The sequence below is a fragment of the Oreochromis niloticus genome, unplaced genomic scaffold (genome assembly GCF_001858045.2).
Source record: "Oreochromis niloticus isolate F11D_XX unplaced genomic scaffold, O_niloticus_UMD_NMBU tig00001906_pilon, whole genome shotgun sequence".
Lineage (NCBI taxonomy): Eukaryota > Metazoa > Chordata > Actinopteri > Cichliformes > Cichlidae > Oreochromis > Oreochromis niloticus.
In genome coordinates, this window is record NW_020327503.1 from 42,881 (window position 1) to 67,610 (window position 24,730).

A 24,730-nucleotide genomic window follows, 5' to 3' on the forward strand; every position below is an offset into this window, starting at 1 on the left:
AGCCGGAGGCGCTGCAGGCGGCGACGGCGTGGAAGCCGGAGGCGGTGGTGCTGCAGGCCGGAGCGGTCCCTCGGACCCTCCAGCGGAGACGGGTTGCTGAACGGGCCCCTCGGACCCTCCAGCGGAGACATGAAACGAAGGCCGGAGCGGTCCCTCGGACCCTCCAGCGGAGACGGGTTGCTGAACGGGCCCCTCGGACCCTCCAGCGGAGACATGAAACGAAGGCCGGAGCGGTCCCTCGGACCCTCCAGCGGAGACGGGTTGCTGAACGGGCCCCTCGGACCCTCCAGCGGAGACATGAAACGAAGGCCGGAGCGGTCCCTCGGACCCTCCAGCGGAGACGGGTTGCTGAACGGGCCCCTCGGACCCTCCAGCGGAGACATGAAACGAAGGCCGGAGCGGTCCCTCGGACCCTCCAGCGGAGACGGGTTGCTGAACGGGCCCCTCGGACCCTCCAGCGGAGACGGGTTGCTGAACAGGCCCCTCGGACCCTCCAGCGGAGACGGGTTGCTGAACGGGCCCCTCGGACCCTCCAGCGGAGACATGAGACGAAGGCTGAACGGGCCTCTCGGACCCTCCAGCGGAGAAGGCAGGTGGCGGCATGGGAGCCGCGGAGTGCTGGATGGGCTCATCAGAGCTTCCAGCAGGAGCTGATGTAGAGCCAGAGGGAATTGGGACCCCTGGCTCAATGTTACGCTGGCCAGAAAACTGAACTGCTATGGAGAACTGGGTCAATGGGTCAGGTGCGAGCTGAGCTACTGGTGGTGGTGAAAGAGGAGTGGGTGGTGGAGTTGATGGCTTCACAGGGGAATGAACTAGAGGCGACTGTACAGGTGACTGAGCTAAAGGTAGTAGTGACGGTTGAGGAGAAAGCGGAGCTGGTGGTTGAGTGGAAGACTGCACTGGGGAAAGCGGAGCTGGTGGTTGAGTGGAAGACTGCACTGGGGAAAGCGGAGCTGGTGGTTGAGTGGAAGACTGCACTGGGGAAGGCCGAACTGCTGGAGACTGCACTGGGGAAGGCCGAACTGCTGGAGACTGCACTGGGGAAGGCCGAACTGCTGGAGACGGCACTGGGGAAGGCCGAACTGCTGGAGACTGCACTGGGGAAGGCCGAACTGCTGGAGACGGCACTGGGGAAGGCCGAACTGCTGGAGGCGGCACTGGGGCCTGGACTACAGGCGGCACTGGGGCCTGGACTACAGGCGGCACTGGGGCCTGGACTACAGGCGGCACTGGGGCCTGGACTACAGGCGGCACTGGGGCCTGGACTACAGGCGGCACAGGTGACACTGGGAGCTGGGCAGCTAAGTGAGCTACTGGAGGCTGGGCAGCTAAGTGAGCTACTGGAGGCTGGGCAGCTAAGTGAGCTACTGGAGGCTGGGCAGCTAAGTGAGCTACTGGAGGCTGGGCAGCTAAGTGAGCTACTGGAGGCTGGGCAGCTAAGTGAGCTACTGGAGGCTGGGCAGCTAAGTGAGCTACTGGAGGCTGGGCAGCTAAGTGAGCTACTGGAGGCTGGGCAGCTAAGTGAGCTACTGGAGGCTGGGCAGCTAAGTGAGCTACTGGAGGCTGGGCAGCTAAGTGAGCTACTGGAGGCTGGGCAGCTAAGTGAGCTACTGGAGGCTGGGCAGCTAAGTGAGCTACTGGAGATGAAGGTGGAGGTGTGAGGGGTTGAGGATGGTGAGGGTGCAGTTTCGTCCTTAAAGGCGGATCGAGTGATTTGGCAACAAATAGTGATGGAAAAGGTCGCTGGTGCCGCGAATACCAAGAGGCGAGGGCCTCCAGGAGGGCAGCTGAATCTTCTTTCCCTGGACTGCCCATATCAAATAGTTCGAAGCAGAGTCTCGCTCTCAGACCTGTGATTATTTGTTTTAACCTTTTTATGTCCATAAAACTGACGGTCAAAGTTGTGGATGACAATAAGTGATCAAAAAACACTACCTGAATAAGTCTCTTGGGATTGTCAGCAGCGTGGATTACGCTTCGGCAGAAATCCTTCAACTGCTTGAGCATTTCCTCCTTCGTGGCAAAACCTGAGTCCGCTGGGTCCATTTTGTGGTCGCGTCGTTCTGTCATGAAACGCTATGGGGCAGGCAGGAATTGGACCCAAAATGCAGGCTCGTAGACACAAGGGATGAACTCAAAACCACAGCTTTATTCACAGGCCGGGAAAGCATACAAAGTAAACTAAACTGGGGAATAACACACTAAACTTACAGGGAGACACCAGGAGATCCACACAGCATGAGGGTACGACGCGACACTGGGTTGAGGAAAACACAGGGCTTAAATACACAGGGTAGTAATGAGGGAACGGGCAACAGAAGGGAGACACAGCTGGAAGAGATCAGGGCTGACGAGACAGGGGAACCAAGCTTCACACACCAACATAAGACAAAGACTTTCACAATAAAACAGGAAACATGAACCCAACACAAAGGCGCAGACTTGACACTGAGAGACAGACAGAAAATGACACCTAGCACTAAACCCACACAAAACATGAGAACACAAATCCTAATCACAAATAAACAGAAACATGAACCAAATAATCATCATGACCACCACCACAATCAGCTATACAAGAGAATGAGAAAAACAATCCAAAACACCAAGATAACTGAAACACAAAGTACCAGAGAAACAAAGAATAATCCATCATTCAAAATATAAACCAAAGCATAATAAACTCAAAATACTGGGTCCAACAGACCCAGAACCGTGACAAACATAGTGTTTGACTTGTATGAGAGTGTGCTGACTGCAGCGATTTGGTCACTTGGTACGGAACAAGCCCCCATGGATGTCGGCGAGGCTAGTATGCGCCGAAGTAAGCGTAAGAAGGCCTCTATCTCCATAAAATACGACAAACAAAGGAAACTTGAACAATCGCCCCAACCGCTAAAGCCCAAGATGGAATCTACGAGTTATGACTTTAAAAACATTGGGTCTGACTTAGAGACCAAAACAACATTCTCTTATCCCACTACGTGGATCATTGGTAAAGCTGAGCGAAAGAGTACAGGTTTCACACTGGATAACAGGGGCCAACTCAACAAACAGTACATCGGTGTACCGAGTTGTATAGTACAAAAGGTGTCGAGTTCGTATGATAGGGTCATACTTGTGAACTTGGGATGGAAGTCGCTGCTATCGTGTCTGTACGAGATGCTGACACCTGACGAGGACCCACACCGTGACACTCCCATTCAAACACCATCATGTCATTGCTTGCAATTCGCTTCCCTGGCAGAAAGATATCAGGTCGGTGTGTTGGTATGCTGGTCTCCAGGGGGCATCTACGAACTGTACGGTCTGGATCGGATGAGCGAGGGTGTGTATATAATAGTGGTCGAAAGCGGCGGCAAGTCAGGCCCGGATACAAGCCTCGGTCTTGCGAAATGTTATTACATTATGGCCGGAGGAAACAACGCGGACGCATACACTTATAACCTACTGAACATGGGGTCCCTGACTACAGACTTACCGGCGAACCAGCGCTTTACACATAATAGCAGCATGGCGTGCGTGGGACCGGTCAATGTGGCTATCGAGCCTGTCGCAAACACAGATGTTACGACGGTTACAACCCTTGATATTGTGTTGAATGGATGTGAATGAAAATCACACAGACAGTTTTTATGTACACATGGTTTTATTGATGAATAAAACATTACCTGCTAAACATACATCAAGGCTTCTTTACTGTGAGTACTTTCCATTGACCGATCATCCAAGCAATGTTACATGTACACTCTCAGAGCTTTTTTAACACAGCGGGCACAGACTTTACAGGTAGTATCACAAGAAACACAGCACACATGACCGCAATCCGACAGCCAGCACTTGTCCTTTCCACACGATGTGCAACTCCTGGAGGTCACGCCTGCGGTTGTAATGTTTTTCTTGCCAACGGTTTGCTTGCAAAGAGGACATGCGATCAGCATGGCCTCTTTGTTTCCCAAAGAGGTTATGCACGCTTGGCAGCAAAGGTGGCCACACTCTAGGTAGACATCACTTTCCTCTCGGCAGACGGTGCATTCGTAAGGGTATGTGAACATGTGATCCTCGTCAGGTGGGGGCGTTGTTCTACCTACAGAGCACAAGAAACAACTGTAAGCAACTGTAAGCGACTATGACACACACACACACACACACACACACACACACACACACACACACACACACACACACACACACACAGAGTCTTACCCACAATGCACAGCTCATTGGGCTGCCACTGACAAATGGGTGTCTCTCCTGAAATGAGGACATCAGCTGCGTCCACGTTATGCTCGCCATCGTAAGATGTGGCGAGTTGACAATCACCGAGAAACCGACCGTCGTTCCTCAGCACTTCGGTGACCGTGGACAGCGGGTCGCTGTAATATAACACGGTGGGTAACGTTGGGTTGGAGTCCTCTCGGGTTAGGTCATCGTCCAGGAGCGACGCGCCTCTCGGTACGTTCTGCGGTGTCGTAGGTATAGAGTAAGGCTTGTTTTTCATGGTGCGGTGCTTTGTGCGAACTTTCAGGTGTTTCATGCGATGATCAAACGTGTCTTTGGGCCCCGCTGTGGACCGGCCAGTTATCATACCGGGGGTGGCCTCCGCGCAGATGAGGTCCATGTCATGGTCAGTCAAGGCTATACATGGAGAGTTACACGATAAGGACATGGTGTCGTTCCACACCGTCTCACAATTTATGTCATATCTCCTCAGCAGGTCTCGGATACACGTAGGTTCGTCGCATCGGATGTGCAGCAACTTAGAATCACTTGAGTGGCTTTTGAGGAGGAGAGTCACGCTGTGGGGCTCCTGCACAGGGGATACATTGTAATAATAATATTATTATGTATCGTTAGTCATTATGTAAACACATAGCTTACAGTGGGTCAACAGACACCTCGGGACAAAAATAAAGCCACCTTACATGTTTACAATGCAGCTGAAAGATAGTGTGAGGATCACAGGCGATTGTTTTGTCATCCTTTGTCCAACCCTTGGCAGCGACAAGGGCGTTGCAGTCATTCACGTGCCTGTAGAACGATGAGCCAGAGCATGGAGTCGTCAGTATGCTGTACGTATGGGACACTGTTTTGTTCGCATCTACATAGGAGTTGAGGATTGTATCAAACGAACCCTCCGTTAAAAGAACGCAACTAGGGTCCACCCACAGATTTCTTGCTCTGCGTAACAGTCGTTTTCTGATGGCATTAGCCGACAGGGTGTTGATTTGCATGCATACTGTCGTCAAATGTTGAGTTGGCAGTTGATAGGGTTCTGTCTCCCATCTTGTCAGGCTCCACTTTATAACACCTGAATCCTCGGGCGACCACACATTAATGTGAGCTTTGGGTTCCCAGCACCATCGAATGGCCAATGTTATGTACTCCATGGTTGTCAGCCAGCGAGGAGTGGGGGGGAAACAGCCTGTGGTGGTGTTTGGGTTTGTTGCACTACAAAAGAGTCTAGCTGAAAACACACTGTGTTACCTCTACACTATGAAACTTAAATGCATCTGGGGTTGAACTACCCAGCCGACCTGCAGCGTAAAGCTGGCCGACCTGCAGCGTAAAGCTGGCCGACCTGGCTACATTACCCAGCCGACCTGGCTACACTACCCAGCCGACCTGGCTACACTACCCAGCCGACCTGGCTACACTACCCAGCCGACCTGGCTACACTACCCAGCCGACCTGGCTACATTACCCAGCCGACCTGGCTACATTACCCAGCCGACCTGGCTACACTATCCAGCCGACCTGGCTACATTACCCAGCCGACCTGGGGTCTAATCTCATTGGACATTCTCGGTGGATCACTGAGAAATATGGCCATGTTAAGCTGGATGTCCTTGTGGGTGTTGTGCGCTCCAATAATGTCTTTGTCTCTTGACTCAAAAGGTTTGTAGTCACTCGTAAAACACTATTGTGTATGTGCATGTTTGTGAACTCGCTTGAATGCCGTTTGTTTCCTGGTGGCTGAAACACCGAACATTGTACATCGAACGTAGTGTTGTAACCTTTATGTGAACAACTAACCAAATGTGTTTCTCTCGTTTAGCTGACACATACGTAACAGCGATATGCGGACAAGAGGTGGTCCTTCGCTGTCAGAGTACTACAGCGGGTCTAATTACCCTGGCGGAGTGGAAGAAACCGACCCTATCTGATTATTACCTGTACTTCTTTAGAAACCAGCAGTCTTATGACAGCTACCAAGGTGCTACATTTAGAGGCCGTGTGCAGCTGCTCGACCCATCCATGAGAGACGGAAACTTTTCTGTGCTGCTAAGGAACATCACTGCAGCTGACACAGGGCTTTATACGTGTCGGATTTTGAGTAGAAGGGCCGAAAACCCAACAAATGACACGATCAGTACGGACTTATTCAAGCTACTTGTCAGCCTCACAGTTGCTCCTTCTTCTCACTCTCCACAACCTAGAGGACGCCCTGGTATAATAGCCTCCCTGATCCTGTTGCTGACCGTCATCGCTGTGCTGTGTGGTGTAGTGTGGATCCGCGTAAACCAAAAACATAAGACCCCTGAGGGTGAAACACGTTCCAATGTATGAGTCTGTATGAGTCTGTATGAGTCTGTATGAGTCTGGCCACGTAATAAAATATATCTGTACCAAGGTTTGTGCAGAGATACTTGTCGGTATCATGTATCGAAAATAAAGACACTGTACTGCAATGTGTAACGGGTGTTATTTTATTGTTACGTACAGTCAAACGGCACACTTCACACTCATGCTGGTACACCACATGTCTACACAACCGAAGCCCCCGCTTGGGGGGTTACAGTCTCCAACCAACGTTCTGGGAAGATACCGAAGGCGTGTAAGTTGTACACGGCCAGAATCAGCGAGATGCTGTCCTTCGCCTCGTCGGGTACCGTTGGGCATCCAAATAGTTTTCTGAGGACATCCACCTTGTTTTTGATCACAGCCGCCTTCCCCTCTGTGGAGTCGCACATGTAATATAGCATGTATTCTTCATCAGGCAAAATCAGCCGTTCCTGAACCATGAAGTCCCCTGCGTCATCCACAGTTGTGATTTTGTCCAGGAAGCTGCGTTCTCTGACTGCACGCTGGAACCTCGGCAGCGTCGAGCCGATCATGAGCTCTGCTGCGCCGGTTAACTTCAACTGTGTCAGTGTCCGTTCTGCAGAGAAATAGACATAAGTATAGAAGCAGAAAGGTTTTTTTGTCAAACACGATGGTTATTGAAACGAAAAGAAGTACAGTACCTGTCTTCCCCTGCGGTCCCTGTTCCACCAGGTCTTGGTACAAGTAGGTATTGAGTTCATGGACCGCTGACAGTAACACTTTGGCTCGGACCTCATCCTCCATGCTGTGTTCAACGAGGGCCCGTAGGCGATGCACATGGTTTGGTATTTCCATCATACCTGGTGGGAGGGGGAGCTCGACCGTGTATCTTTTGAAAATACGTTCGGTTAAGTGAGTGCATCTCTCTGCAATGTCATGTTGCCACGACCTGAGTTGTTCTACAGCCATAATAACGGTACAGTGTTCCTATAACAATAGCTACTGTCGATTACTCGTACGACTTTAGGGTAGCTTTATCTGACAACGAACGGGTTGTCAGATAAACAGATTCACACAGTGGCCGACCTGTAGGTCGGGAGCCGCCGACCTGCAGCGCAAAGCTGGCCGACCCGTAGGTCGGGAGCCGCCGACCTGCAGCGCAAAGCTGGCCGACCCGTAGGTCGGGAGCCGCCGACCTGCAGCGCAAAGCTGGCCGACCCGTAGGTCGGGAGCCGCCGACCTGTAGCGCAAAGCTGGCCGACCTGTAGGTCGGGAGTCGCCGACCTGGCTACACTATCCAGCCGACCTGGGGTCTAATCTTATTGTGAAGAACGTGTGATGATCACATTGGACATTCTCGGTGGATCACTGAGAAATATGGCCATGTTAAGCTGGTTGTCCTTGTGGGTGTTGTGCACTCCAATAATGTGTTTGTCTCTTGACTCAAAAGGTTTGCAGTCACTCCTAAAACACCATTGTGTATGTGCATGTTTGTGAAGTCGCTTGAATGCCGTTTGTCTTTCCTGGCTGAAACACCGTACGTTATACATCGAACGTAGTGTTGTAACCTTTATGTGAGCACCTAACCAAATGTATTTCTCTCGTTTAGCTGACACATACGTAACAGCAACATGTGGACAAGACGTGGTTCTTCGCTGTCAGAATACTACAGCGAGTCCAATTACCCTGGTGGAGTGGCAGAAATCAACCGTATCCAGTTGTTACGTGTACTTCTTTCAAGATCAACGTTCTTACGACAACTACCAATGTAACATGTTTACAGGTCGAGTGCAGTTGCTCGACCCGTCCATGAGAAATGGAAACTGTGCTGTGATTCTAAGGAACGTCAGTGTAGCCGACACAGGGCTATATACATGTGAGGTTTCAACCAGAAACACAACAATTGGCCACGGTCACGTAGTGGCCAAGGGACATGTCAACCTCACAGTCACAGAGTACACAAAGGCTCCTTCTTCACACTCTCCACAGCCTAGAGGACGCCCTGGTGTGATAGCAGCCCTGATCCTGTTGCAGACCTTCATCATCGTGCTGTGTGGTGTAGTGTGGATCCGCGCAAACCAAAAACATAAGACCCCTGAGGGTGAAACATGTTCCAATATATGAGTCTGTATGAGTCTGGCCACATAATAAAATATATCTGTACCAAGGTTTGTGCAGAGATACTTGTCGGTATCATGTATCGAAAATAAAGACACTGTACTGCAAAGTGTAATGGGTGTTATTTTATTGTTACGTACAGTCAAACGGTACACTTCACACTCATGCTGGTACACCACATGTCTACACAACGGAAGCCCCCGCTTTGGGGGGTTACAATCTCCAACAAGCTATAGGGGTCATTGGTGAAGATGCCAAAGATGTGTAAGTTGTACACGGCCAGAATCAGCGAGATGCTGTCCTTCGCCTCGTCGGGTACCGTAGGGCATCCAAAGAGGTGTCCGAGCGCACGCGCCTTCCCCTCGGTGGATTTGAACATGTGATATAGCATATATTGTTCCTCGGGTAAGATCAGCTCTTGCCGGACCATGATGTCGAGAGGCTCGTCGACAGTCGTGATGATGTCCAGCAGGCTGCGGTTCCTGAGGACACTATGGAACGTGAACGTGGGCAGCATACGCCGAGGTACTTGTTGGTATCATGTATCAAAATAAAGAGGCTTTACAGCGATTTATGATGGTGTTTTGTTTATTGTGAAATACAGGCAATCAAACATCATGCTTTATAGACACATATAATGGGTACACCACATGGCTACACAACCGAAGCCCCCACTGAGGGAATCTACACAGTCTCCAACAAACCGTCGGGGTCGTTGGTGAAGATACCGAAGGCGTGTAAGTTGTACACGGCCAGAATCAGCGCGATGCTGGCCTTGGCCTCGTCGGGTACCGTAGGGCATCTAAAGAGGCATCTGATCGCACGCACCTTCCCCGCGGTGGTTTTATTTATGTGATATAGCATATATTGTTCATCGGGTAAGATCAGCTCTTCCTGAACCATGATGTCGACAGCCGCATCGACCCTCGTGATGTTGTCCAGGAAGCTGCCGTCTCTGACGGCACGATGGAACGTGGGCAGCGTGGAGCCGAGCGCGCGCTCGGCTGCATGGGTTAACTTGAACTGTGTCAGTTTTCGTTCTGCGGAGATATAGACATGTATATAACTAACAAGGTATTTGTCAAAGACGATGGTTATTGCAACGAAAAGAAATACAGTACCTGTCTTCCCCCTTGGTCCCAGGTCCAACAAGTCCTTGTACAAGTGGGGATTAGTGTCACGGACCGCTGACAGTAACACTTTGGCTCGCACCTGATCCTGCAAGCTGTATTCAACTAGGGCTCGTAGGCGATGCACATGGTTTTGTATTTCCATCATATCTGTTGTGTCTAGGGCCTCGTCCTCGTCCATGTATCTGTCAAAAATACTTTCGGTTAGGTGAGTGCACCGCTCTGCAATATCATGCTGCCAGGACCTGAGTTGTTCCACAGCCATAACGGTACCGTATGCAGCGATAGGAGTGTTTATACGTGAGTGGTAATGGGACAACTATATCAATAGCTACTCTCGATTACTCGTACAACTTTAGCACAGCTTTATCCGACAATGAAAGGGGTTATCACCAGATCCACACAGTGGCCGACCTAGACGCAGGAGCCAGCCGACCTGCAGCTCCGAGCCAGCCGACCTGCAGCACCAGGCCAGCCGACCTGCAGCTCCGAGCCAGCCGACCTGCAGCACCAGGCCAGCCGACCTGCAGCACCGAGCCAGCCGACCTGCAGCTCCGAGCCAGCCGACCTACAGCTCCGAGCCAGCCGACCTGCAGCGCAAAGCCAGCCGACCTGCAGCGCAAAGCCAGCCGACCTGCAGCACCGAGCCAGCCGACCTGCAGCGCAAAGCCACGAGAGTGTCCAACTGACAACTGCTCTCCCATAAGTACACCGCGCAATAATACAGCAAACCTAGCATTCTACAGTGTCTTCATATTCGGGTTGATGACAATGAACGTGGACAAACTGCAATCGTACAGACACAGCATCATCGACAGTTGCTGCTATGAACCTGTAATACACAAGGAGTTCATTCGTCATTACCCGGACACCGAGCTATCCAGGTCCCTCGAGACCCCAAACCCCATAACGCGAATCCGGGCACTCGTGGACTACTGTCTCGACACCGGAGAGCGTGCCGAGGCGTTGCTTAGTATATTACAGACTCACTGCATGCATTTGTATGCCTTGCTAGAAGCATAGGACCCCCGCATATAATAATATAGCAAACCTAGCATTCTAAAGCCTATCCACATTCGGGTTGACAACAATGAGCGTGTACAAACTGCAATCGTACAGGCATGACATCATCCAAGGTTGCTGGTGCTATGAACGTGTGATATACAAGGAATTCATTCGTCTTTGCCCGAACACCGAGCTATCCAGGGTCCTCGAGCCCCCTAACGCCATAAGGCGAATCCGGGCACTCGTGGACTACTGTCTGGACAACGATGAGCACGCCGAGGCGTTGCTTCATATAGTACGGACTCACTGCAAGCATTTATACGCCTGGCTAGAAGAAAACGGCCCGAAAGGCCCCCTAGGTACCATTGATAAACGACGCACAACTTAAAGAAACAGGAGATGGTCTGTCGGTGTTATATGTGTTTCCTTTTGTATCATGTCTTACGATTATGTTTTGTTTTTCCACTAGAGCGAAGCAAAACCACTCACACCTTAACCCCTGCAGCGATGCTCGCCTTGGGGTGGAAAGGGAAGCGACTCAACGGCGCTGAACTAATAGAGGACATGGAACTACTCCAGTTGTTATCCAGAGTCACCACAATCCAGGACGCCGTTGAGGACATGTGGGCAGAAGGCGTGATCCTGACCGAGGAATACGAAGAGCTTGTTCTCGCAACCAAGATGTCGTGTCAGGAAAACACCATTCGCACGATGCTTAGTGATCCAGACATACCAGTTGCTACAAAGCACAGTATTGGCCTGATACTCATGTCACATAACATGCACATATACGGACTGACGGACGAATGGAAAGGCTATAAAGTGTTTCGAGCTACAGACTCGTAGACTGCGCACCGTAACCAATGCACCAGTGAAATGTATATGTGTTGCTCTCGCTGTTAGTGTGAATGTGAATGTTGGCAACAGCAAATAAAGTCAATGTGACACATACAGGGTTTATGTGGTTTCTTTTATTAGTGTGATTCGATGTTTATGTTCACAAGTCACTCCATGTTACACAAAGGACAATCTTAGTAGGTTTATCATTGCTTTTCATAAGCACCGTAGCCGGTGTTGTCGTTGTTGTCTGTCACACACACACACACACATTGTAGCTCAAATGTGGACACGCTTCACTGAATCCCATTTCATCTCTGGCGTTCTGGATACCATAACAGAAAAGTCTTCCACTTCAAGGTGTCCTGGTTTTTTGTCACACCACAGCAGGCAGGTAGCTTGCTGCGATTCCGTCTCACGGAATACATCTCCTAAATGCAAAAGTCTTCCACTTCAAGGTGTCTTGGTTGGTGTCACACCACAGCAGGCAGGTAGCTTGCTGCGATTCCGTCTCACGGAATACATCTCCTAAACGAGGCACCACACTAAAGCGGTCATCCACCAACTCCCGTAGGTCTTTGTCGATCGCCGCGCTTATAAGTTTCCAGCGATTGTCTTCAAACCGGCAGTCGGAGTGGCGGTCTGCCTCTCCTGGTATCCAGCTGAGCGTGAAGTATTCTTTGTAAGCTTCCCACAACTGCTCAGTTAAGCGCTCTATATCCATCGTGTTGTCGTCCAGCAAAAGGGTCAACGTCCACCCTAAGTCAGCGGTGCGATCCACTTGCACGTACCACGCGCGGCAGATGCGATCCCTGTTCATGTAATATCTCAACCAAAAATGGCACAGCTGAAACCCGTCCGTGCTCAGCGCGCCCAGGTCTGCCACCTCCAAAAGCTGTATATACGGCAGTAACGCGTACAGTTTAGGCTTCTCGTCCGCGGTCATCTTGGTCAGCATTGAGCTGGAGCGCACGTGCCTTTTCATAATTCTGTCTAGACTCGGGTTGTAGAGTCTAGAGAGTTCGTCAATCTTAGAGTCGGGGAACGCCACCCTGGGATGGCGTATGGTCAGTCGATGAGTACCTGGCATTGTAAGAGACGGAATGCATGTAGTACGATGTGTGTGACGGTCTGTGTATATATACCCCACAGGAAACATAAACAACACATTTGACTACGACAGTGACACAAACGTACGAACCATCGAAATGTTACCCTTTGTGATTTTTAGTTTTGTGCCGTCAACTGATCAACGCCACGGACGATCCTGCTGTTGTCACAGCTGAGAGTGGTCAAGGGGTTGTGATTCTACCATGTCGATGTTCATACACGAGGACCGCCATTGCGGGTGTGCTGTGGAGGAGAACTGATCTGATGCGTGATGAATATGTTCTTCTGTATCGTGGTAAACAGTACTGCCCAGACTTCCAACACCCATCCTTTAAGCGCCGGGTGTATTTGCAAGACAGAGAAATGAACGAGGGAGACCTGTCTTTGATTCTGAAGAATGTGACATCGAACCGTACCCATTATACGGTGTTATTATTGTGTATTGTGTTTTGACCGTGAAATAACAATAAATGAAGGATGAACATACACAGAGTGTCGTTCGTTTTATTGCTTGCATTGTACACAGTTGACATTATGTTCGCGATCCATGGAATGACAGCACGGGCTACCACTGTAGAGCAAAGGCTTGTACAGTTTGAACGTCTTATCCCCTGTCATCTCGGTCAGCGTGGAGCTCAAGAGTACATGCGTTCTCAGGCGTGCTCACGGAAAAGCACGTATTATCACAGTACCCCTTCCAGCTACTCCTAGTTTATGTGCGGGTCACTGCGTCTCTCACGGCGAGCATGAAACATGGCAACAGTTATCTCCTTTATACTTGTCTTGTCACTGACACTAAGCGGACGCGTCGCTCTGTGTCAGCATAAGAATGACAAAGGTGGGTGTAAAATGGCCTTGTTCCCTCAGAACAACACACCAAACAACGAATGCATTGCTGTCCATGGGAGTCTTTACGAGAATGTGAATGTCACCCGCAGGTTCTCCACCCGGTCCGCACGTCAGATTGATTCTCGTGGGCAAGACCGGGTCTGGCAAGAGCACGTCTGGTAACACTATACTCGGCGATAGCAACGCTTTCAAGGAGGACATGTCACCCGAGTCCGTCACCGTTGGCTGTGTGAAGAAGGAGGTGGACAGAGACGGCGCCAAAGTCGTTGTGATCGACACTCCGGGGTTGTTTGACACAGCCAAAACACAATACGATGTGAAAAGAAAGATCGAGGAGTGTGTCGAACAGTCGGTACCCGGACCGCACGGATTCCTTTTGGTAATCAGCCTAAAGTCTAGGTTCACACAAGAGGAGCGGAGCAGCATAAAGTGGATTCGAGACAACTTCGGAGAAGACGCTTTCACGTACACCTTGGTCTTGTTTACACACGGTGACTTGCTAAAGGGTAAATCGGTGAGAGACTACGTGAAGGAAAGCAAAGAGCTACAAAGAGTGATAAACCAGTGTGGCGGAAGGTACCACACGCTGAGCAACACTCAGAGAGTAAACCAAACCCAAGTGGATACTCTGTTGAGTAAAATAGAGGACATGGTAGAATTCAACGGAGGTGAGCACTACAGCAACGATATGTACAAGGCAGCTCAGAAGAAACTCGAAAGAGACACGGAGCGTAAGAGGAAAGAGCAAGACCAAATGCGAAAAGAGCACGAAGAGATGATTAAGACAAGGGAATGGTGTAGATTCTTCGGCCTTACGTCTGTGGGATTATTTGGAGCAGGAGCATACTTGTCCTCTTATGTGCTAATGGGGATCGGTGGGGCGCTTGGGTATTCTCAGTTTAATTGTTCTGTGGTCATGTTCAGTTAGGTAGGCTAGCTACATTAGGTAGTTTGCCATCATACACAAGATTGTTTTGACAGAACTGTTTATGAAGACAGTGTGCTGAGAATCGGTGTTCTTCACCAAATGGATATGCAAGATAACGACCGATATTAGGAGTCTGTTTCTGTCCTCGTTGTGTGGATCATGTGGTATCTGTGCAGTACAATAAAGGTGGAAACATGCTGTTATTGTGTGGTGTTTTACACTGTTACTGTGTGGTTTTTTACACCGTTCCATTTTTGTCGAAACACAGTCATACACTGAACTGGGTTTGATTCCTTTATACACCAAATGTCAAATGAAAACTCCGTACAAGATCACAGTGTACGTTTGTTTATTCACGAATACAGCAGCACGTTGAGGTTACATATACAGTTTTATATCACAAGTAAAATAGACTTATTGTGGTGGTGGTTTATACAAAAATATATACACACTGTATGAAAAGAGCATGAAATATCCCCTTTGTCCCCCCCTGTCAGCAACGCCTAGGCATTATGTCCGGTACTTGCTCAGCTAAAAACTCGTCTGGGTAGAGCTGAACGTTTTGAAGCTTGAGCTTTAGCAACTTGACAGCACTCGGAGATATACCCTTTATGTTGAAAATCGGGGTTATGCGTACCCTCAGAGGGTACGGGTTCATCTTGAGCGTGCTCTCCCACTCGTCCTCTCCCCCAAGGTCGTTCCCTCCTATCTGCACATATTGAGACTGTCTGGATATAGACGACAGTGCCTTCTTCTGATACTCTGACAGCCCTTCTGTGTTACATCGTGACGTGCTACCACCAGCGCTAGCTCCTACACCAAAGCCAGAGACTTCGACTTTTGCTCCCTTCTCTCTGCAGCGCTCAGCAGCATCGTTCAAGCTGTCCTCAGCGTCCTTGTTGCAGGTCGAGAACACCTCAAACGAGCTGTAATATCCGCCAACCTCCACTGAGCTTACGAACCCGTAGCCCCAAGTGTTGAGGAACTCATCGATGTATCCGTCTGGGTCGCTGTTAAGCTCCTTCAGTGATGCACGGAGCGCAGTGGTGGGTTCGTAGGACGAGAAGGTGGCGCTGCCCACTTGGCACTGATACGACGATGACGAGACTGAAATCTTGTTACTCGAAGACACGGTCCTTTCCATCGATCTCTGCACGGCATCGGTCTTACTGAACGTCACTTCGGCCGAAGCCGTTACACCCAGCATGGACCCCGACACCCCTGCGTGTCCGGAGACAGAGTCCTTGCCATCATGGGATTGCTTGATCTGCGATGCGTCACCGGATGCTCTCTTGTATTCCCTGCTACCTCTCAAACACCTGATGGCCTTGTGAAACTTGATATTGGCGGGCACCACGAACTCATTTTGTTTCCTGCATCTATTCAAGAACCCTGAGAGCGCTAGGGCCTCCAAGTTCCCAACTCCTTTGCTTGTCACAGTGTAGCCCAGCGGAAAGGTGTACACAGAGATGGCCGAGTCACAATAGGTCGTCAGCAATCGGTCTGTTGCATACAGAGTTCCAACTATAAGTGTGCCCAATAGGGTGACAGTCGTAACAGCATACAAGATGATAGTCACTCGGACCCCCGCTATCTTTCGCTCACCGATTCTACGCACGCGGTCATAGTCAGTCATCGGTTCTTCGTAATTAGGTGTATCCGAGATGACATTGTCGGCATGCAACACAGTAAGCACAACGGCAGTCGGTGTAGCTGGTCTTTTGTGGAGTCGCCCAACTAATCCTGTGGTACAGTCTTTGACAGCCGATAGTCCGACACGGCATTCGTGGCCAGCGCGTGCACACACACCGCGTACGACATTGCGCTTCTTGAACATTAGGCCAAATATCAGCAACAGCAGAAGCACGACACAGACAGTGGAGATAATCCCCAAGGTCGACGTCCTCGTGTCAGAGTCCTCAGACAGAAGCGCAGGGGCCTGGGTGACGGCGGCGGGCTGTTCAGATTCAATACAGGTCATACATTCTTCACTAGAGCAGTGGAATCCGGGCTTACACACACATGTTAGCCGTTCTTGGGGGTTATACACGATGTACTTGGGCTCGTATGTGTCGGACCACATGCTCCGCCCGTCCACAAATTTAGGACACACACCCGTTTTGCAGACAACCGCAGTGTTGCCGCCAGAAGTCCAACACGTTACACACTGCGTCTTGAAGTAGTGCAGGTGTGAACATACTGGAAGGTTGTACTGTGAACGGTTCTCATACAGTACGCGGTTATTCTCATCTTGTACGAATGTAATGAAAGGTTGTCCATCCAAGAAAAAAAAGGCGTACGTTTCGCTGGAATAAAACTCTATGGCTATAAAGTTTTTGTTGGGATCGCAGTAGGGTTGTGATATACAGCTAGTCAGTCTGTTGTATACGTCCATGTATTCGTATAGGTGACAATACATACACCGCGGGTCATCACAATCCTCCAAACCTGCCATTATTGAACCAGGAGGGCACAAGCAGCAATTGTTGGTTTCGGTCAGACAGCCCAGACAAGTAGTTCCACATAGAAACATAAGCAAAACACGCATCATGTCTGCAATCAATGATCAGAGAATTAATCCTCATACCATGGGTGTTATTACTCGCCCCAGGGTGCCCATATTCAGCCGTGCTGTAGGTCGGCGGCTCCCGACCTACAGGTCGGCCAGCTTTGCGCTGCAGGTCGGCGGCTCCCGACCTACAGGTCGGCCAGCTTTGCGCTGCAGGTCGGCGGTTCCCGACCTACAGGTCGGCCAGCTTTGCGCTGCAGGTCGGCGGCTCCCGACCTACAGGTCGGCCAGCTTTGCGCTGCAGGTCGGCGGCTCCTGACCTACAGGTGGGTGGCTCCCGACCTACAGGTCGGCGGCTCCCGACCTACAGGTCGGCGACAAGGCACTGTGACTGCGATTAAATACTACCCCAAACAGGCCGCTTTATCCCAACAGTCTGCCACCGCTGAGAGAACTCAGCAGCGTGCGGACATAGCTCGTTCCTAGACGTAGACATCAGAATCACACAGAAGCATCTACGGTTAATTGTCAACTATGAAGACATCGTTCTACACTGTCCTGTGCTTAGGAGTGTTGTTCTACTCCACCAGCTGCAGTTCCACCAAGAAGAGCTACAGTGCGACATGTCTGAACGGTAAGACTGTGACAGTGGACGCGTCTAGTGTGGGCCGCACGTCCACGTACAAGACGTACAAGCAACTGGTGTGTAAAGCCTGCACCGTACAACGGTGCGAGGACACCAGGCTGTTCAAGGGGTACTCCAAAAAGGACGACAACAGTAGAATCCTCACTTCCAGCCTGCAAGGGCTGCAGTTGAAGAGTTACGGCTCGACCCAGGCGAAAGTGTCATACAGATGCCCCGACACAGAAACCCTACGGACCGCTCAATGTCAAACCGCGCAGACGCTGAAAGAGTGCCTGGTGAAGCTGTGCCAAGAGTGTTCCTCGACAAACTGCGAGGTGTACGCGGGCTCGACGAAGGTCAGCTCGGGCAAAGTGGCGGTAGCCAAGGGTGTGTATAGGATCGACACAAAGGCCTCGACGGCGGAGAAGCTGAAGAAGAAGCTGGAGGCCGTCAAAAAGATTGCAACGTCCGATAAGGCAAAGGGGGCAGCTAAAGCCATAGGAGCCGCTGTGGTCAGCAACAAAGACGTCATCCTCAAGTTCGCCAAATCCATCGGGGTGCCCGAGGAGAAACTCGCGACCATGCAGCAGATAATCAAAGTGGGAAATAGCCTCTACGCGAAAGACCTGAACGGCGGACTGGTAGCTCTGGCTGAGCTCACGGGTCACCCTCTCTCCGAAGAGGAGGAGAAGACTATCGAGAATGACATGAGCCAGGACGAAGAGGTCGAGTATGCTAGTGTGTTGGCTGTTCTGAAAGAAGAGTCTGCTCGCGTCAAGAGCGGGCAAGACTTGTATGAAGAAAACAAAGACTCATTCTTGGCGAGATACGGATTGTACATAGCGGTCTCTGTGGTTCTCATAATTGTGATAGCCTGCTGTGTGTGCTGTGTGCTATGCTGCAGAATGTGCTTGAGAAAGAAGAAAAGGGTCAACGTGGACTATAACTTGCAGCAGCACAATCCGTAAGAAAGAAATGATAACGCTCAATAGTGTATTACAATTGTCATAAAGTATTGTGTGTGCCATGTACTAGCACATAGTTGTACTCTTTTGTTTTCGTAGCATGTTTGTATAAAACCTAGGCTGATGTGATGAACATTGTAGCCTGGGGAGGAAGAGTTAGTCTTATTTGGTTGTATTATACATACAGCCTAAAGTATTACATGTAATCACCAGTGTCACTGTTTATATTGTTGTCAATGCACTCCTATGCGATAAGGGTAGAATTTTACACTGTTGTTAGATTTCATGCTGTGTTTTATACTGTTACATTTTGGATTGTCATCGATACAGTCCCATGCAATCGAGACGTGCGTTGTTATAATGTTGCAATGAAGAATGCAAAGTAAAGCACAGTCCTATGAAACCAATGTGTTGTATACACAAATGTTATGGTTTATGGTCTATGCTATATTGTTGAAAATAAAATGCAGTAACAATCAGTCTAATGGTGTCTGTTACCACCACCGTACTCTAATGTTGTTAGCCGTAAAACACCACAGTACAGCAGTTGTATTGACAAATCATTTATTGGGACATACAGACATACGAGGCACTATGTATCAAACTCCATTTACAATTTGTCCAGTCCTCCGTTTTCGTACGATATACACCACCACCAGACACAAAGCTACAATGCACAAACCCACCATTGTCGACAGTAAAACAGAGTTCGGCCAGCCGATTGTTGGAATAGTTGTGCGATCCCCCGCTCGCTCGCTCCAGTTTGACAACGCGATACCCCGTGTCTTCCTCCAACACGTCGCAGGTGAAGTTCCCCGTGTCAGATGTTAATATATCCACAGCGATCCGTGTTTGAAACGTGTCATCGTCGTTTGGGAGAGTGTCAAACACCTTAAGACCGTCGTCCGTATTGAGAACTCGGCTGTTCCTCATGAGCCTCATCGCATGCGTGTTTGTGGGAAACCCAGAGGCCACACAAATCAACGTGAGAGTAGTGCCGTTTGTCTTCCGTGTAAACATGTACACATCAGGGACGGTTACCCTGTCTCTCAGTTCCCGTTTGCTGTATCCAACAAACGTAGTCAACCATTTGATACACTCGCCGCGCAAGTAGCCGACGGTGTATTCGGTCAATACGGTCACACCGTTCCATTTGTCAGCGATGGGTTTCGCCGCTTCGGTCGCAGCTGACCACCTCAGCGTAAGATAATCAAAAGACATTAAATCGTCACCATCGTAAGCGTACTTATCCACCCCGTGGACAAACCGGAGCCTCTCCTCGGAGGGGTTCGTTTCCCCGTAACATCCGTGTAACCACTGTATAACATGTACATCCCCATCGGACGCCGAGTGTCCCATGAGAGTCATTACGATATCTAGGTTAACGCCAAACCATTTCTGCTTGCTGAGTCGACTCTGCGTGCCCTTATCCAAGTAGTCAGTGGTTAAGTGTCGTCTAGCCCAGTTTGTTGTGGGGGTTTTCCGTGGGTTGTCAGTGTCAAAACGGTCAAAGGGTTTACCGTCCAGTAGACCTATTGCTGTAAACTTGTGCACACCCGGCAAGCCGAGGTCTGCGGACATCGCTGTGTAAATGTAGATCAGCGAATGAGTTGCCGAATTCACTGTCAGCATACGAGTGGCAAAGTACAAGAACACACACCACGCATCCATCGTAAGAGCTACCTCAATTACGTGCGGTGTGCAAATGCAAGTGAGTCCAACTCTCTCAGTGTTCGGGCAAGTTACACTCGCCAACGTTTCGGCCGTCTCACAACAAAGCTGGCTGTCCGACCGACAATCCCACCCCCAGCTATGGTGTTTCGCATCGACCACATATACCCAGCAAAGACCTAGCCATCCCGACGTGTGTCGTCGGTCTTTTGTAAGAAACGAACGCTGTAACTGAGAGGTCTCTCACTTATAGTTGTCCAATGTGTGTGATTGTATATACAAGTACAGCACGGTAAACGCAGAAGCGGGGTGGGTGTGTGTGTGTTTCACCGCAATGGCAAAAGTCAGTGTTTGCGCTGTTAGAAGAGCGGGCAGACTAGACTGAAATGAGAGTCCCACACATAACAACAACATGTAACATTTCATGTAGGTTTATTATTTATTACAAGCAGTATGATAACAAGCCGATACAATACAGTGAACACTTTGCCCCCGTTCTACTGTTCGGGGTACCAGAGCCTACGAGTTGCGGCCTTTCGCCTCTCATCCGTGTCGTTGGTCTTGCACCACAGAAGACAGTCGCTGCCGTTGGGTTCCGTCCGAAAGACCTCTCCCACACGCGGCATCGCGGCCATCCGCTCGTCGATCAGCCGTCCAAAGTCACCGCGGTCGCCCTCACTTGTGGTGACACACAGAAGTTTGTCCTCCTCGACTTCATATTGGCAGTCGTCATACGTGATCTCGGGTTTGCGCATGCCACCCCGCAAGCCAGGCTGCTCGACGACCCATCTCGATCCAAAGTAATCCCTGTAAGCAAGCCATAGCTGTCGAGCGAGCGCTTGCGCGTCCGCCGCCGCCTTGCCCTCGTCTTGTAACAGCACGGTTATATGCGAGCCCACCGCGGCCACTTTGTCCACGTACACGTACCAGCGAGCCCATCCGACCAGCAAATTCTTCAGTTTACAATGAAGCCAAAAGTGCACCATGTGAAATCCATCAAGGCACAGCACACTTAGGTCTTCCAGGTCGAGAAAGTCTATGTAATTGGGCGAGAAATCTCCCCATTCCTCCGGCTCCGTGATCCTATCTAGCATCTTGCCAGACTCCATGTGTATCTTCATGATGTCGTCGGCCCAACGGCGATACATATCCCAAGGCTCGGTCCTTTCTCCGCCCGGGAAGACCAACCTGGGGTGCGCCAAACGTATGCTGTGCACTTGCGGCGTCACTGGCTCATCGGGGTACCAGAGCCTAAGAGTTGCGGCCTTTCGCCTCTCATCCGTGTCGTTGGTCTTGCACCACAGAAGACAATCGCTGCTGTTGGGTTCCGTGCGAAAGACCTCTCCCATACGCAGCATCGCGGCCATCCGCTCGTCGACCAGCCGTCCAAAGCCACCGCATTCATCCTCTTTGTCCACATACACGTACCAAGTGACACACATAAGCTTGTTCTCTTCGACTTCATATTGGCAGTCGTCATACGTGGTCTCGGGCTTGCGCCGGTCACCCCACAAGCCAGGCTGCTCGACGACCCATCTCGATCCAAAGTAATCCCTGTAAGCAAGCCATAGCTGTCGAGAGAGCGCTTCCGTGTCCGCCGCCGCCTTGCCGTCGTCTTCTAACAGCAGTGTTATACGCGATCCCACCGCGGCCACTTTGTCCACGTACACGTACCAACGAGCCCATCCTAGCAGCAAAGCCTTCAGTTTGCAATGAAGCCAAAAATGCACCATGTCAAATCCGTCTAGGCACAGCACACGCAGGTCTTCCAGGTCCATAAAGTCTACGTAATGGGGCGCCATATCGCCCCATTCCTCCGGTTTGATCCTCTTTAACATTTTGCCAGACAACATGTGTATCTTCAGGATGTCGTCGGCCCAAGGGTTATACAACTTGGAAGGCTCTGTCATTTCTCCGCCAGGGAACACCAACCTCGGGTGCGTCAAACGTATGCTGTGCACTTGCGACATCACTGGCTTTGCTGCTGCCGCCGCCGCTGCTGCGTTATACACCGACACTGTCACAGAGTGAGCTTCACTGGCTTACAATCACATCCATACAGCTTATATACCATCCCGCAGCTCGACACCTCCCCGGGTCGGCGATAATATACCCCTACAAAGGAGCAGTTTCGCTCTCCTTGGTTTCGGTGGGTGTTGCATCGCCAAAGGCATCACCGTCGCAGGTCTCGGGATAGCTGTATCGACACAGAACGTAACCGCAGCCCCGCGAAAGCGAGGAACAGCCCTCACAGTCCCAGAAGCAGTGAACTATACCAACACACAAGCAGTACTGGTCGAATGGCAGCTCGTATTGTACCTGTCCCCGTACCAAATGAGCTTACGTGCAGATGACATAGAATGCGCTTGTATGGTAGCCCATGTATGAGAGAACAGAGAGACCAAACACAGAGGATCACACGCAGAACAACAGAATGTAACATTCCATTTAGTTTATTACAGTCAGCAATGGTGATACAATGCACACAGTCACATTGGTCACAATGGCGAACCTGGTATAAATAGTAAGCGACCCAGCCCGTTCCTCAGTTGTTGTCTCTCAGCACTGTTCTACGGCCATCATCAGGGCCACCTATCCGAAAGTAACTGTGGTCAAACGCCGCCCGAGCACTCGATGTGTTTTAGTGAAAGAGAACGATCTTAGAGGAAAACTCATGTACTGACACAATGAAGACCAAGTGTCACAGGCTGACCACTAGCCACTTTCCCCGTTCCGCACGTCGACGTATGTGTCTCACGATGGAGTCGTTCGATCGCAACGGCAAGAAGAAGAAGAACAAGAAGAACAAGAAGAAGAACACGAGGATCGGCCTCTCCCAAGCAGACCACGGTACAGTCGAGGAGTATGTACATGTACAGGAGGAGCGATCGACACGGGCAGCAACAGAGCGTCCCGAACCAGTGCAGGGCTCGCCCGAGAAGTACTGGGACAGATACAAAAGAAATGCAGCGGTTCAAGCCGTGGCTCCGTTCGACAAGACGTGCATATGTACCGCGTGCAATGCCGGAAACAGCGCCCGCTACGCTCCCGATGTAACCCATCAAACTGCACGTCGCAGAACAAACACAGCGAGAGGTGTATTCCAGCAATACGAATGGATTTTCGATCCACCGCAACCAAGTAACCACCGCCACGATCAATGAACAGTCGCAGCTATCCCCAACAAAGCACCTCGCCAAAGCGGTGGAACGGGACAACGGACGTCGAGTAATGTCTTATGTCAAGAGTCGAGAGTGCACCGTTGTCTACATCGTACCATTTGCTACTTTCCAATAGAATGTAATGTGATGACGATGAGGAATAAAGAGCAGTGGATGCAAAGATATCGTTCTACCATGTGTTTGTTTTTTGTCTGTCACACAAGTTAGTGTCTCTCTGTCGATCGAACGCCCCATCGAGAAATGCACAGAAACGGCCGAGATCCGCCTAGTTGAAATAACTGCGTTTTCGCGCAGGCTCTATGGTGCGCGGCCAGCGGAGGCCGCTGTTAACCCTGATGCTCCCGCCAGGGGGAGCGTCGGGGTCGGGGGATGCTGGTCCCCCCGCGGAGGGAGGAAAGCGGTTGGGGTCGCGAGATCCCCACCCCACCCCCCGGGGGTGGTGGGACAGAGGGAGAGAGGGAGGAGGGAAGAGCCGGGGGTTGCGAAATCCCCCTTCGGGGAGGGGATGGGAGGAGGGAATATGCGGGGGTCGTGAGATCCCCCCCTCGGGAGGGGATGGGAGGAGGGAAGAGGCGGGGGTCGCGAGATCCCCCCCACCCCCCCGAGGGAATGGGAGACAAAGCAGAGAGAGAGAGAGAGAGAGAGAGAGAGAGAGAGAGAGAGAGAGAGAGAGACGGGCGGAGGGGATCGAGAAACACGCCGGCGAAAGCCCAGCGTGTCGCGCGCCAAAATGATAAGAGCGTGGATGGCGGGTACTAAGCGTGTCGGGGTTTGGTTACAGAGGCGGTGTCCCAGCGCGCGCCGTACAACAACAACAACGACAACAAGGTGCCACCGAGAAAGAAGAAGACAAAGACAATGTCACGCACTAGACCGTGGGACCCAAAGAGCACTAAGGTCGGCACGGGCGGATCGCTTTCGCCAGCGGTGTCGTCGTCGTCGTCGTCCTCCTCCTCCTGCTCACCATCACCATCGCCGTCAACATCGCGTTTGGCGTACGCGGGGTCGGCTCCGGTCGCTCCGTTGTTGCGACCGGCCACGTTTCACTATGGCGGTCTAGGGGTCGAGGAAGACCAAGAGCAGCAGCAGCAGCAGCACGAGAACTCTGAGGAGGAGGAGGAGGAGGAGGAGCAGGAGGCCGAGGAGGATAACGACTCGACCGCCCGAACGCTCGCAGACGAGGAGCGGTACTCGGAGGATCAGGAGGATCAGGAGGACGAAAACGATGGGGTCGCGGACACGCATAGGTCCT

At 51.0% G+C, this 24,730-nt stretch overlaps 4 protein-coding genes across 4 annotated transcripts; 1 reads left to right on the top strand and 3 right to left on the bottom strand.

Moving 5' to 3' along the window:
- Positions 1-2,975: 2,975 nt before the first annotated feature.
- On the bottom strand, positions 2,976-5,081 carry LOC106097631 (uncharacterized). The gene is made up of 5 exons (XM_019351797.2): positions 4,210-5,081; positions 4,016-4,090; positions 3,485-3,553; positions 3,122-3,175; positions 2,976-3,004 (listed from the first exon to the last, which is right to left on the bottom strand). The coding sequence occupies exons 1-5, from the start codon at positions 4,670-4,672 to the stop codon at positions 2,976-2,978; spliced, it is 690 nt and encodes a 229-aa protein (XP_019207342.1). The 5' UTR covers positions 4,673-5,081.
- Positions 5,082-9,231: 4,150 nt separating this feature from the next.
- On the bottom strand, positions 9,232-10,231 carry LOC109201507 (uncharacterized). The gene is made up of 2 exons (XM_019357218.2): positions 9,789-10,231; positions 9,232-9,707 (listed from the first exon to the last, which is right to left on the bottom strand). Exons 1-2 carry the CDS (start codon positions 10,060-10,062, stop codon positions 9,352-9,354), a joined length of 630 nt encoding a protein of 209 aa, XP_019212763.1. The 5' UTR covers positions 10,063-10,231; the 3' UTR covers positions 9,232-9,351.
- Positions 10,232-13,502: 3,271 nt separating this feature from the next.
- LOC109196990 (GTPase IMAP family member 4-like) lies at positions 13,503-14,526 on the top strand. Its single transcript, XM_019351808.1, has 2 exons — positions 13,503-13,587; positions 13,688-14,526. The coding sequence occupies exons 1-2, from the start codon at positions 13,503-13,505 to the stop codon at positions 14,524-14,526; spliced, it is 924 nt and encodes a 307-aa protein (XP_019207353.1).
- Positions 14,527-18,858: 4,332 nt separating this feature from the next.
- On the bottom strand, positions 18,859-20,296 carry LOC106098985 (H-2 class I histocompatibility antigen, L-D alpha chain-like). The gene is made up of 2 exons (XM_019351810.1): positions 19,312-20,296; positions 18,859-18,869 (listed from the first exon to the last, which is right to left on the bottom strand). Exons 1-2 carry the CDS (start codon positions 20,294-20,296, stop codon positions 18,859-18,861), a joined length of 996 nt encoding a protein of 331 aa, XP_019207355.1.
- Between the last annotated feature and the right edge of the window lie 4,434 nt (positions 20,297-24,730).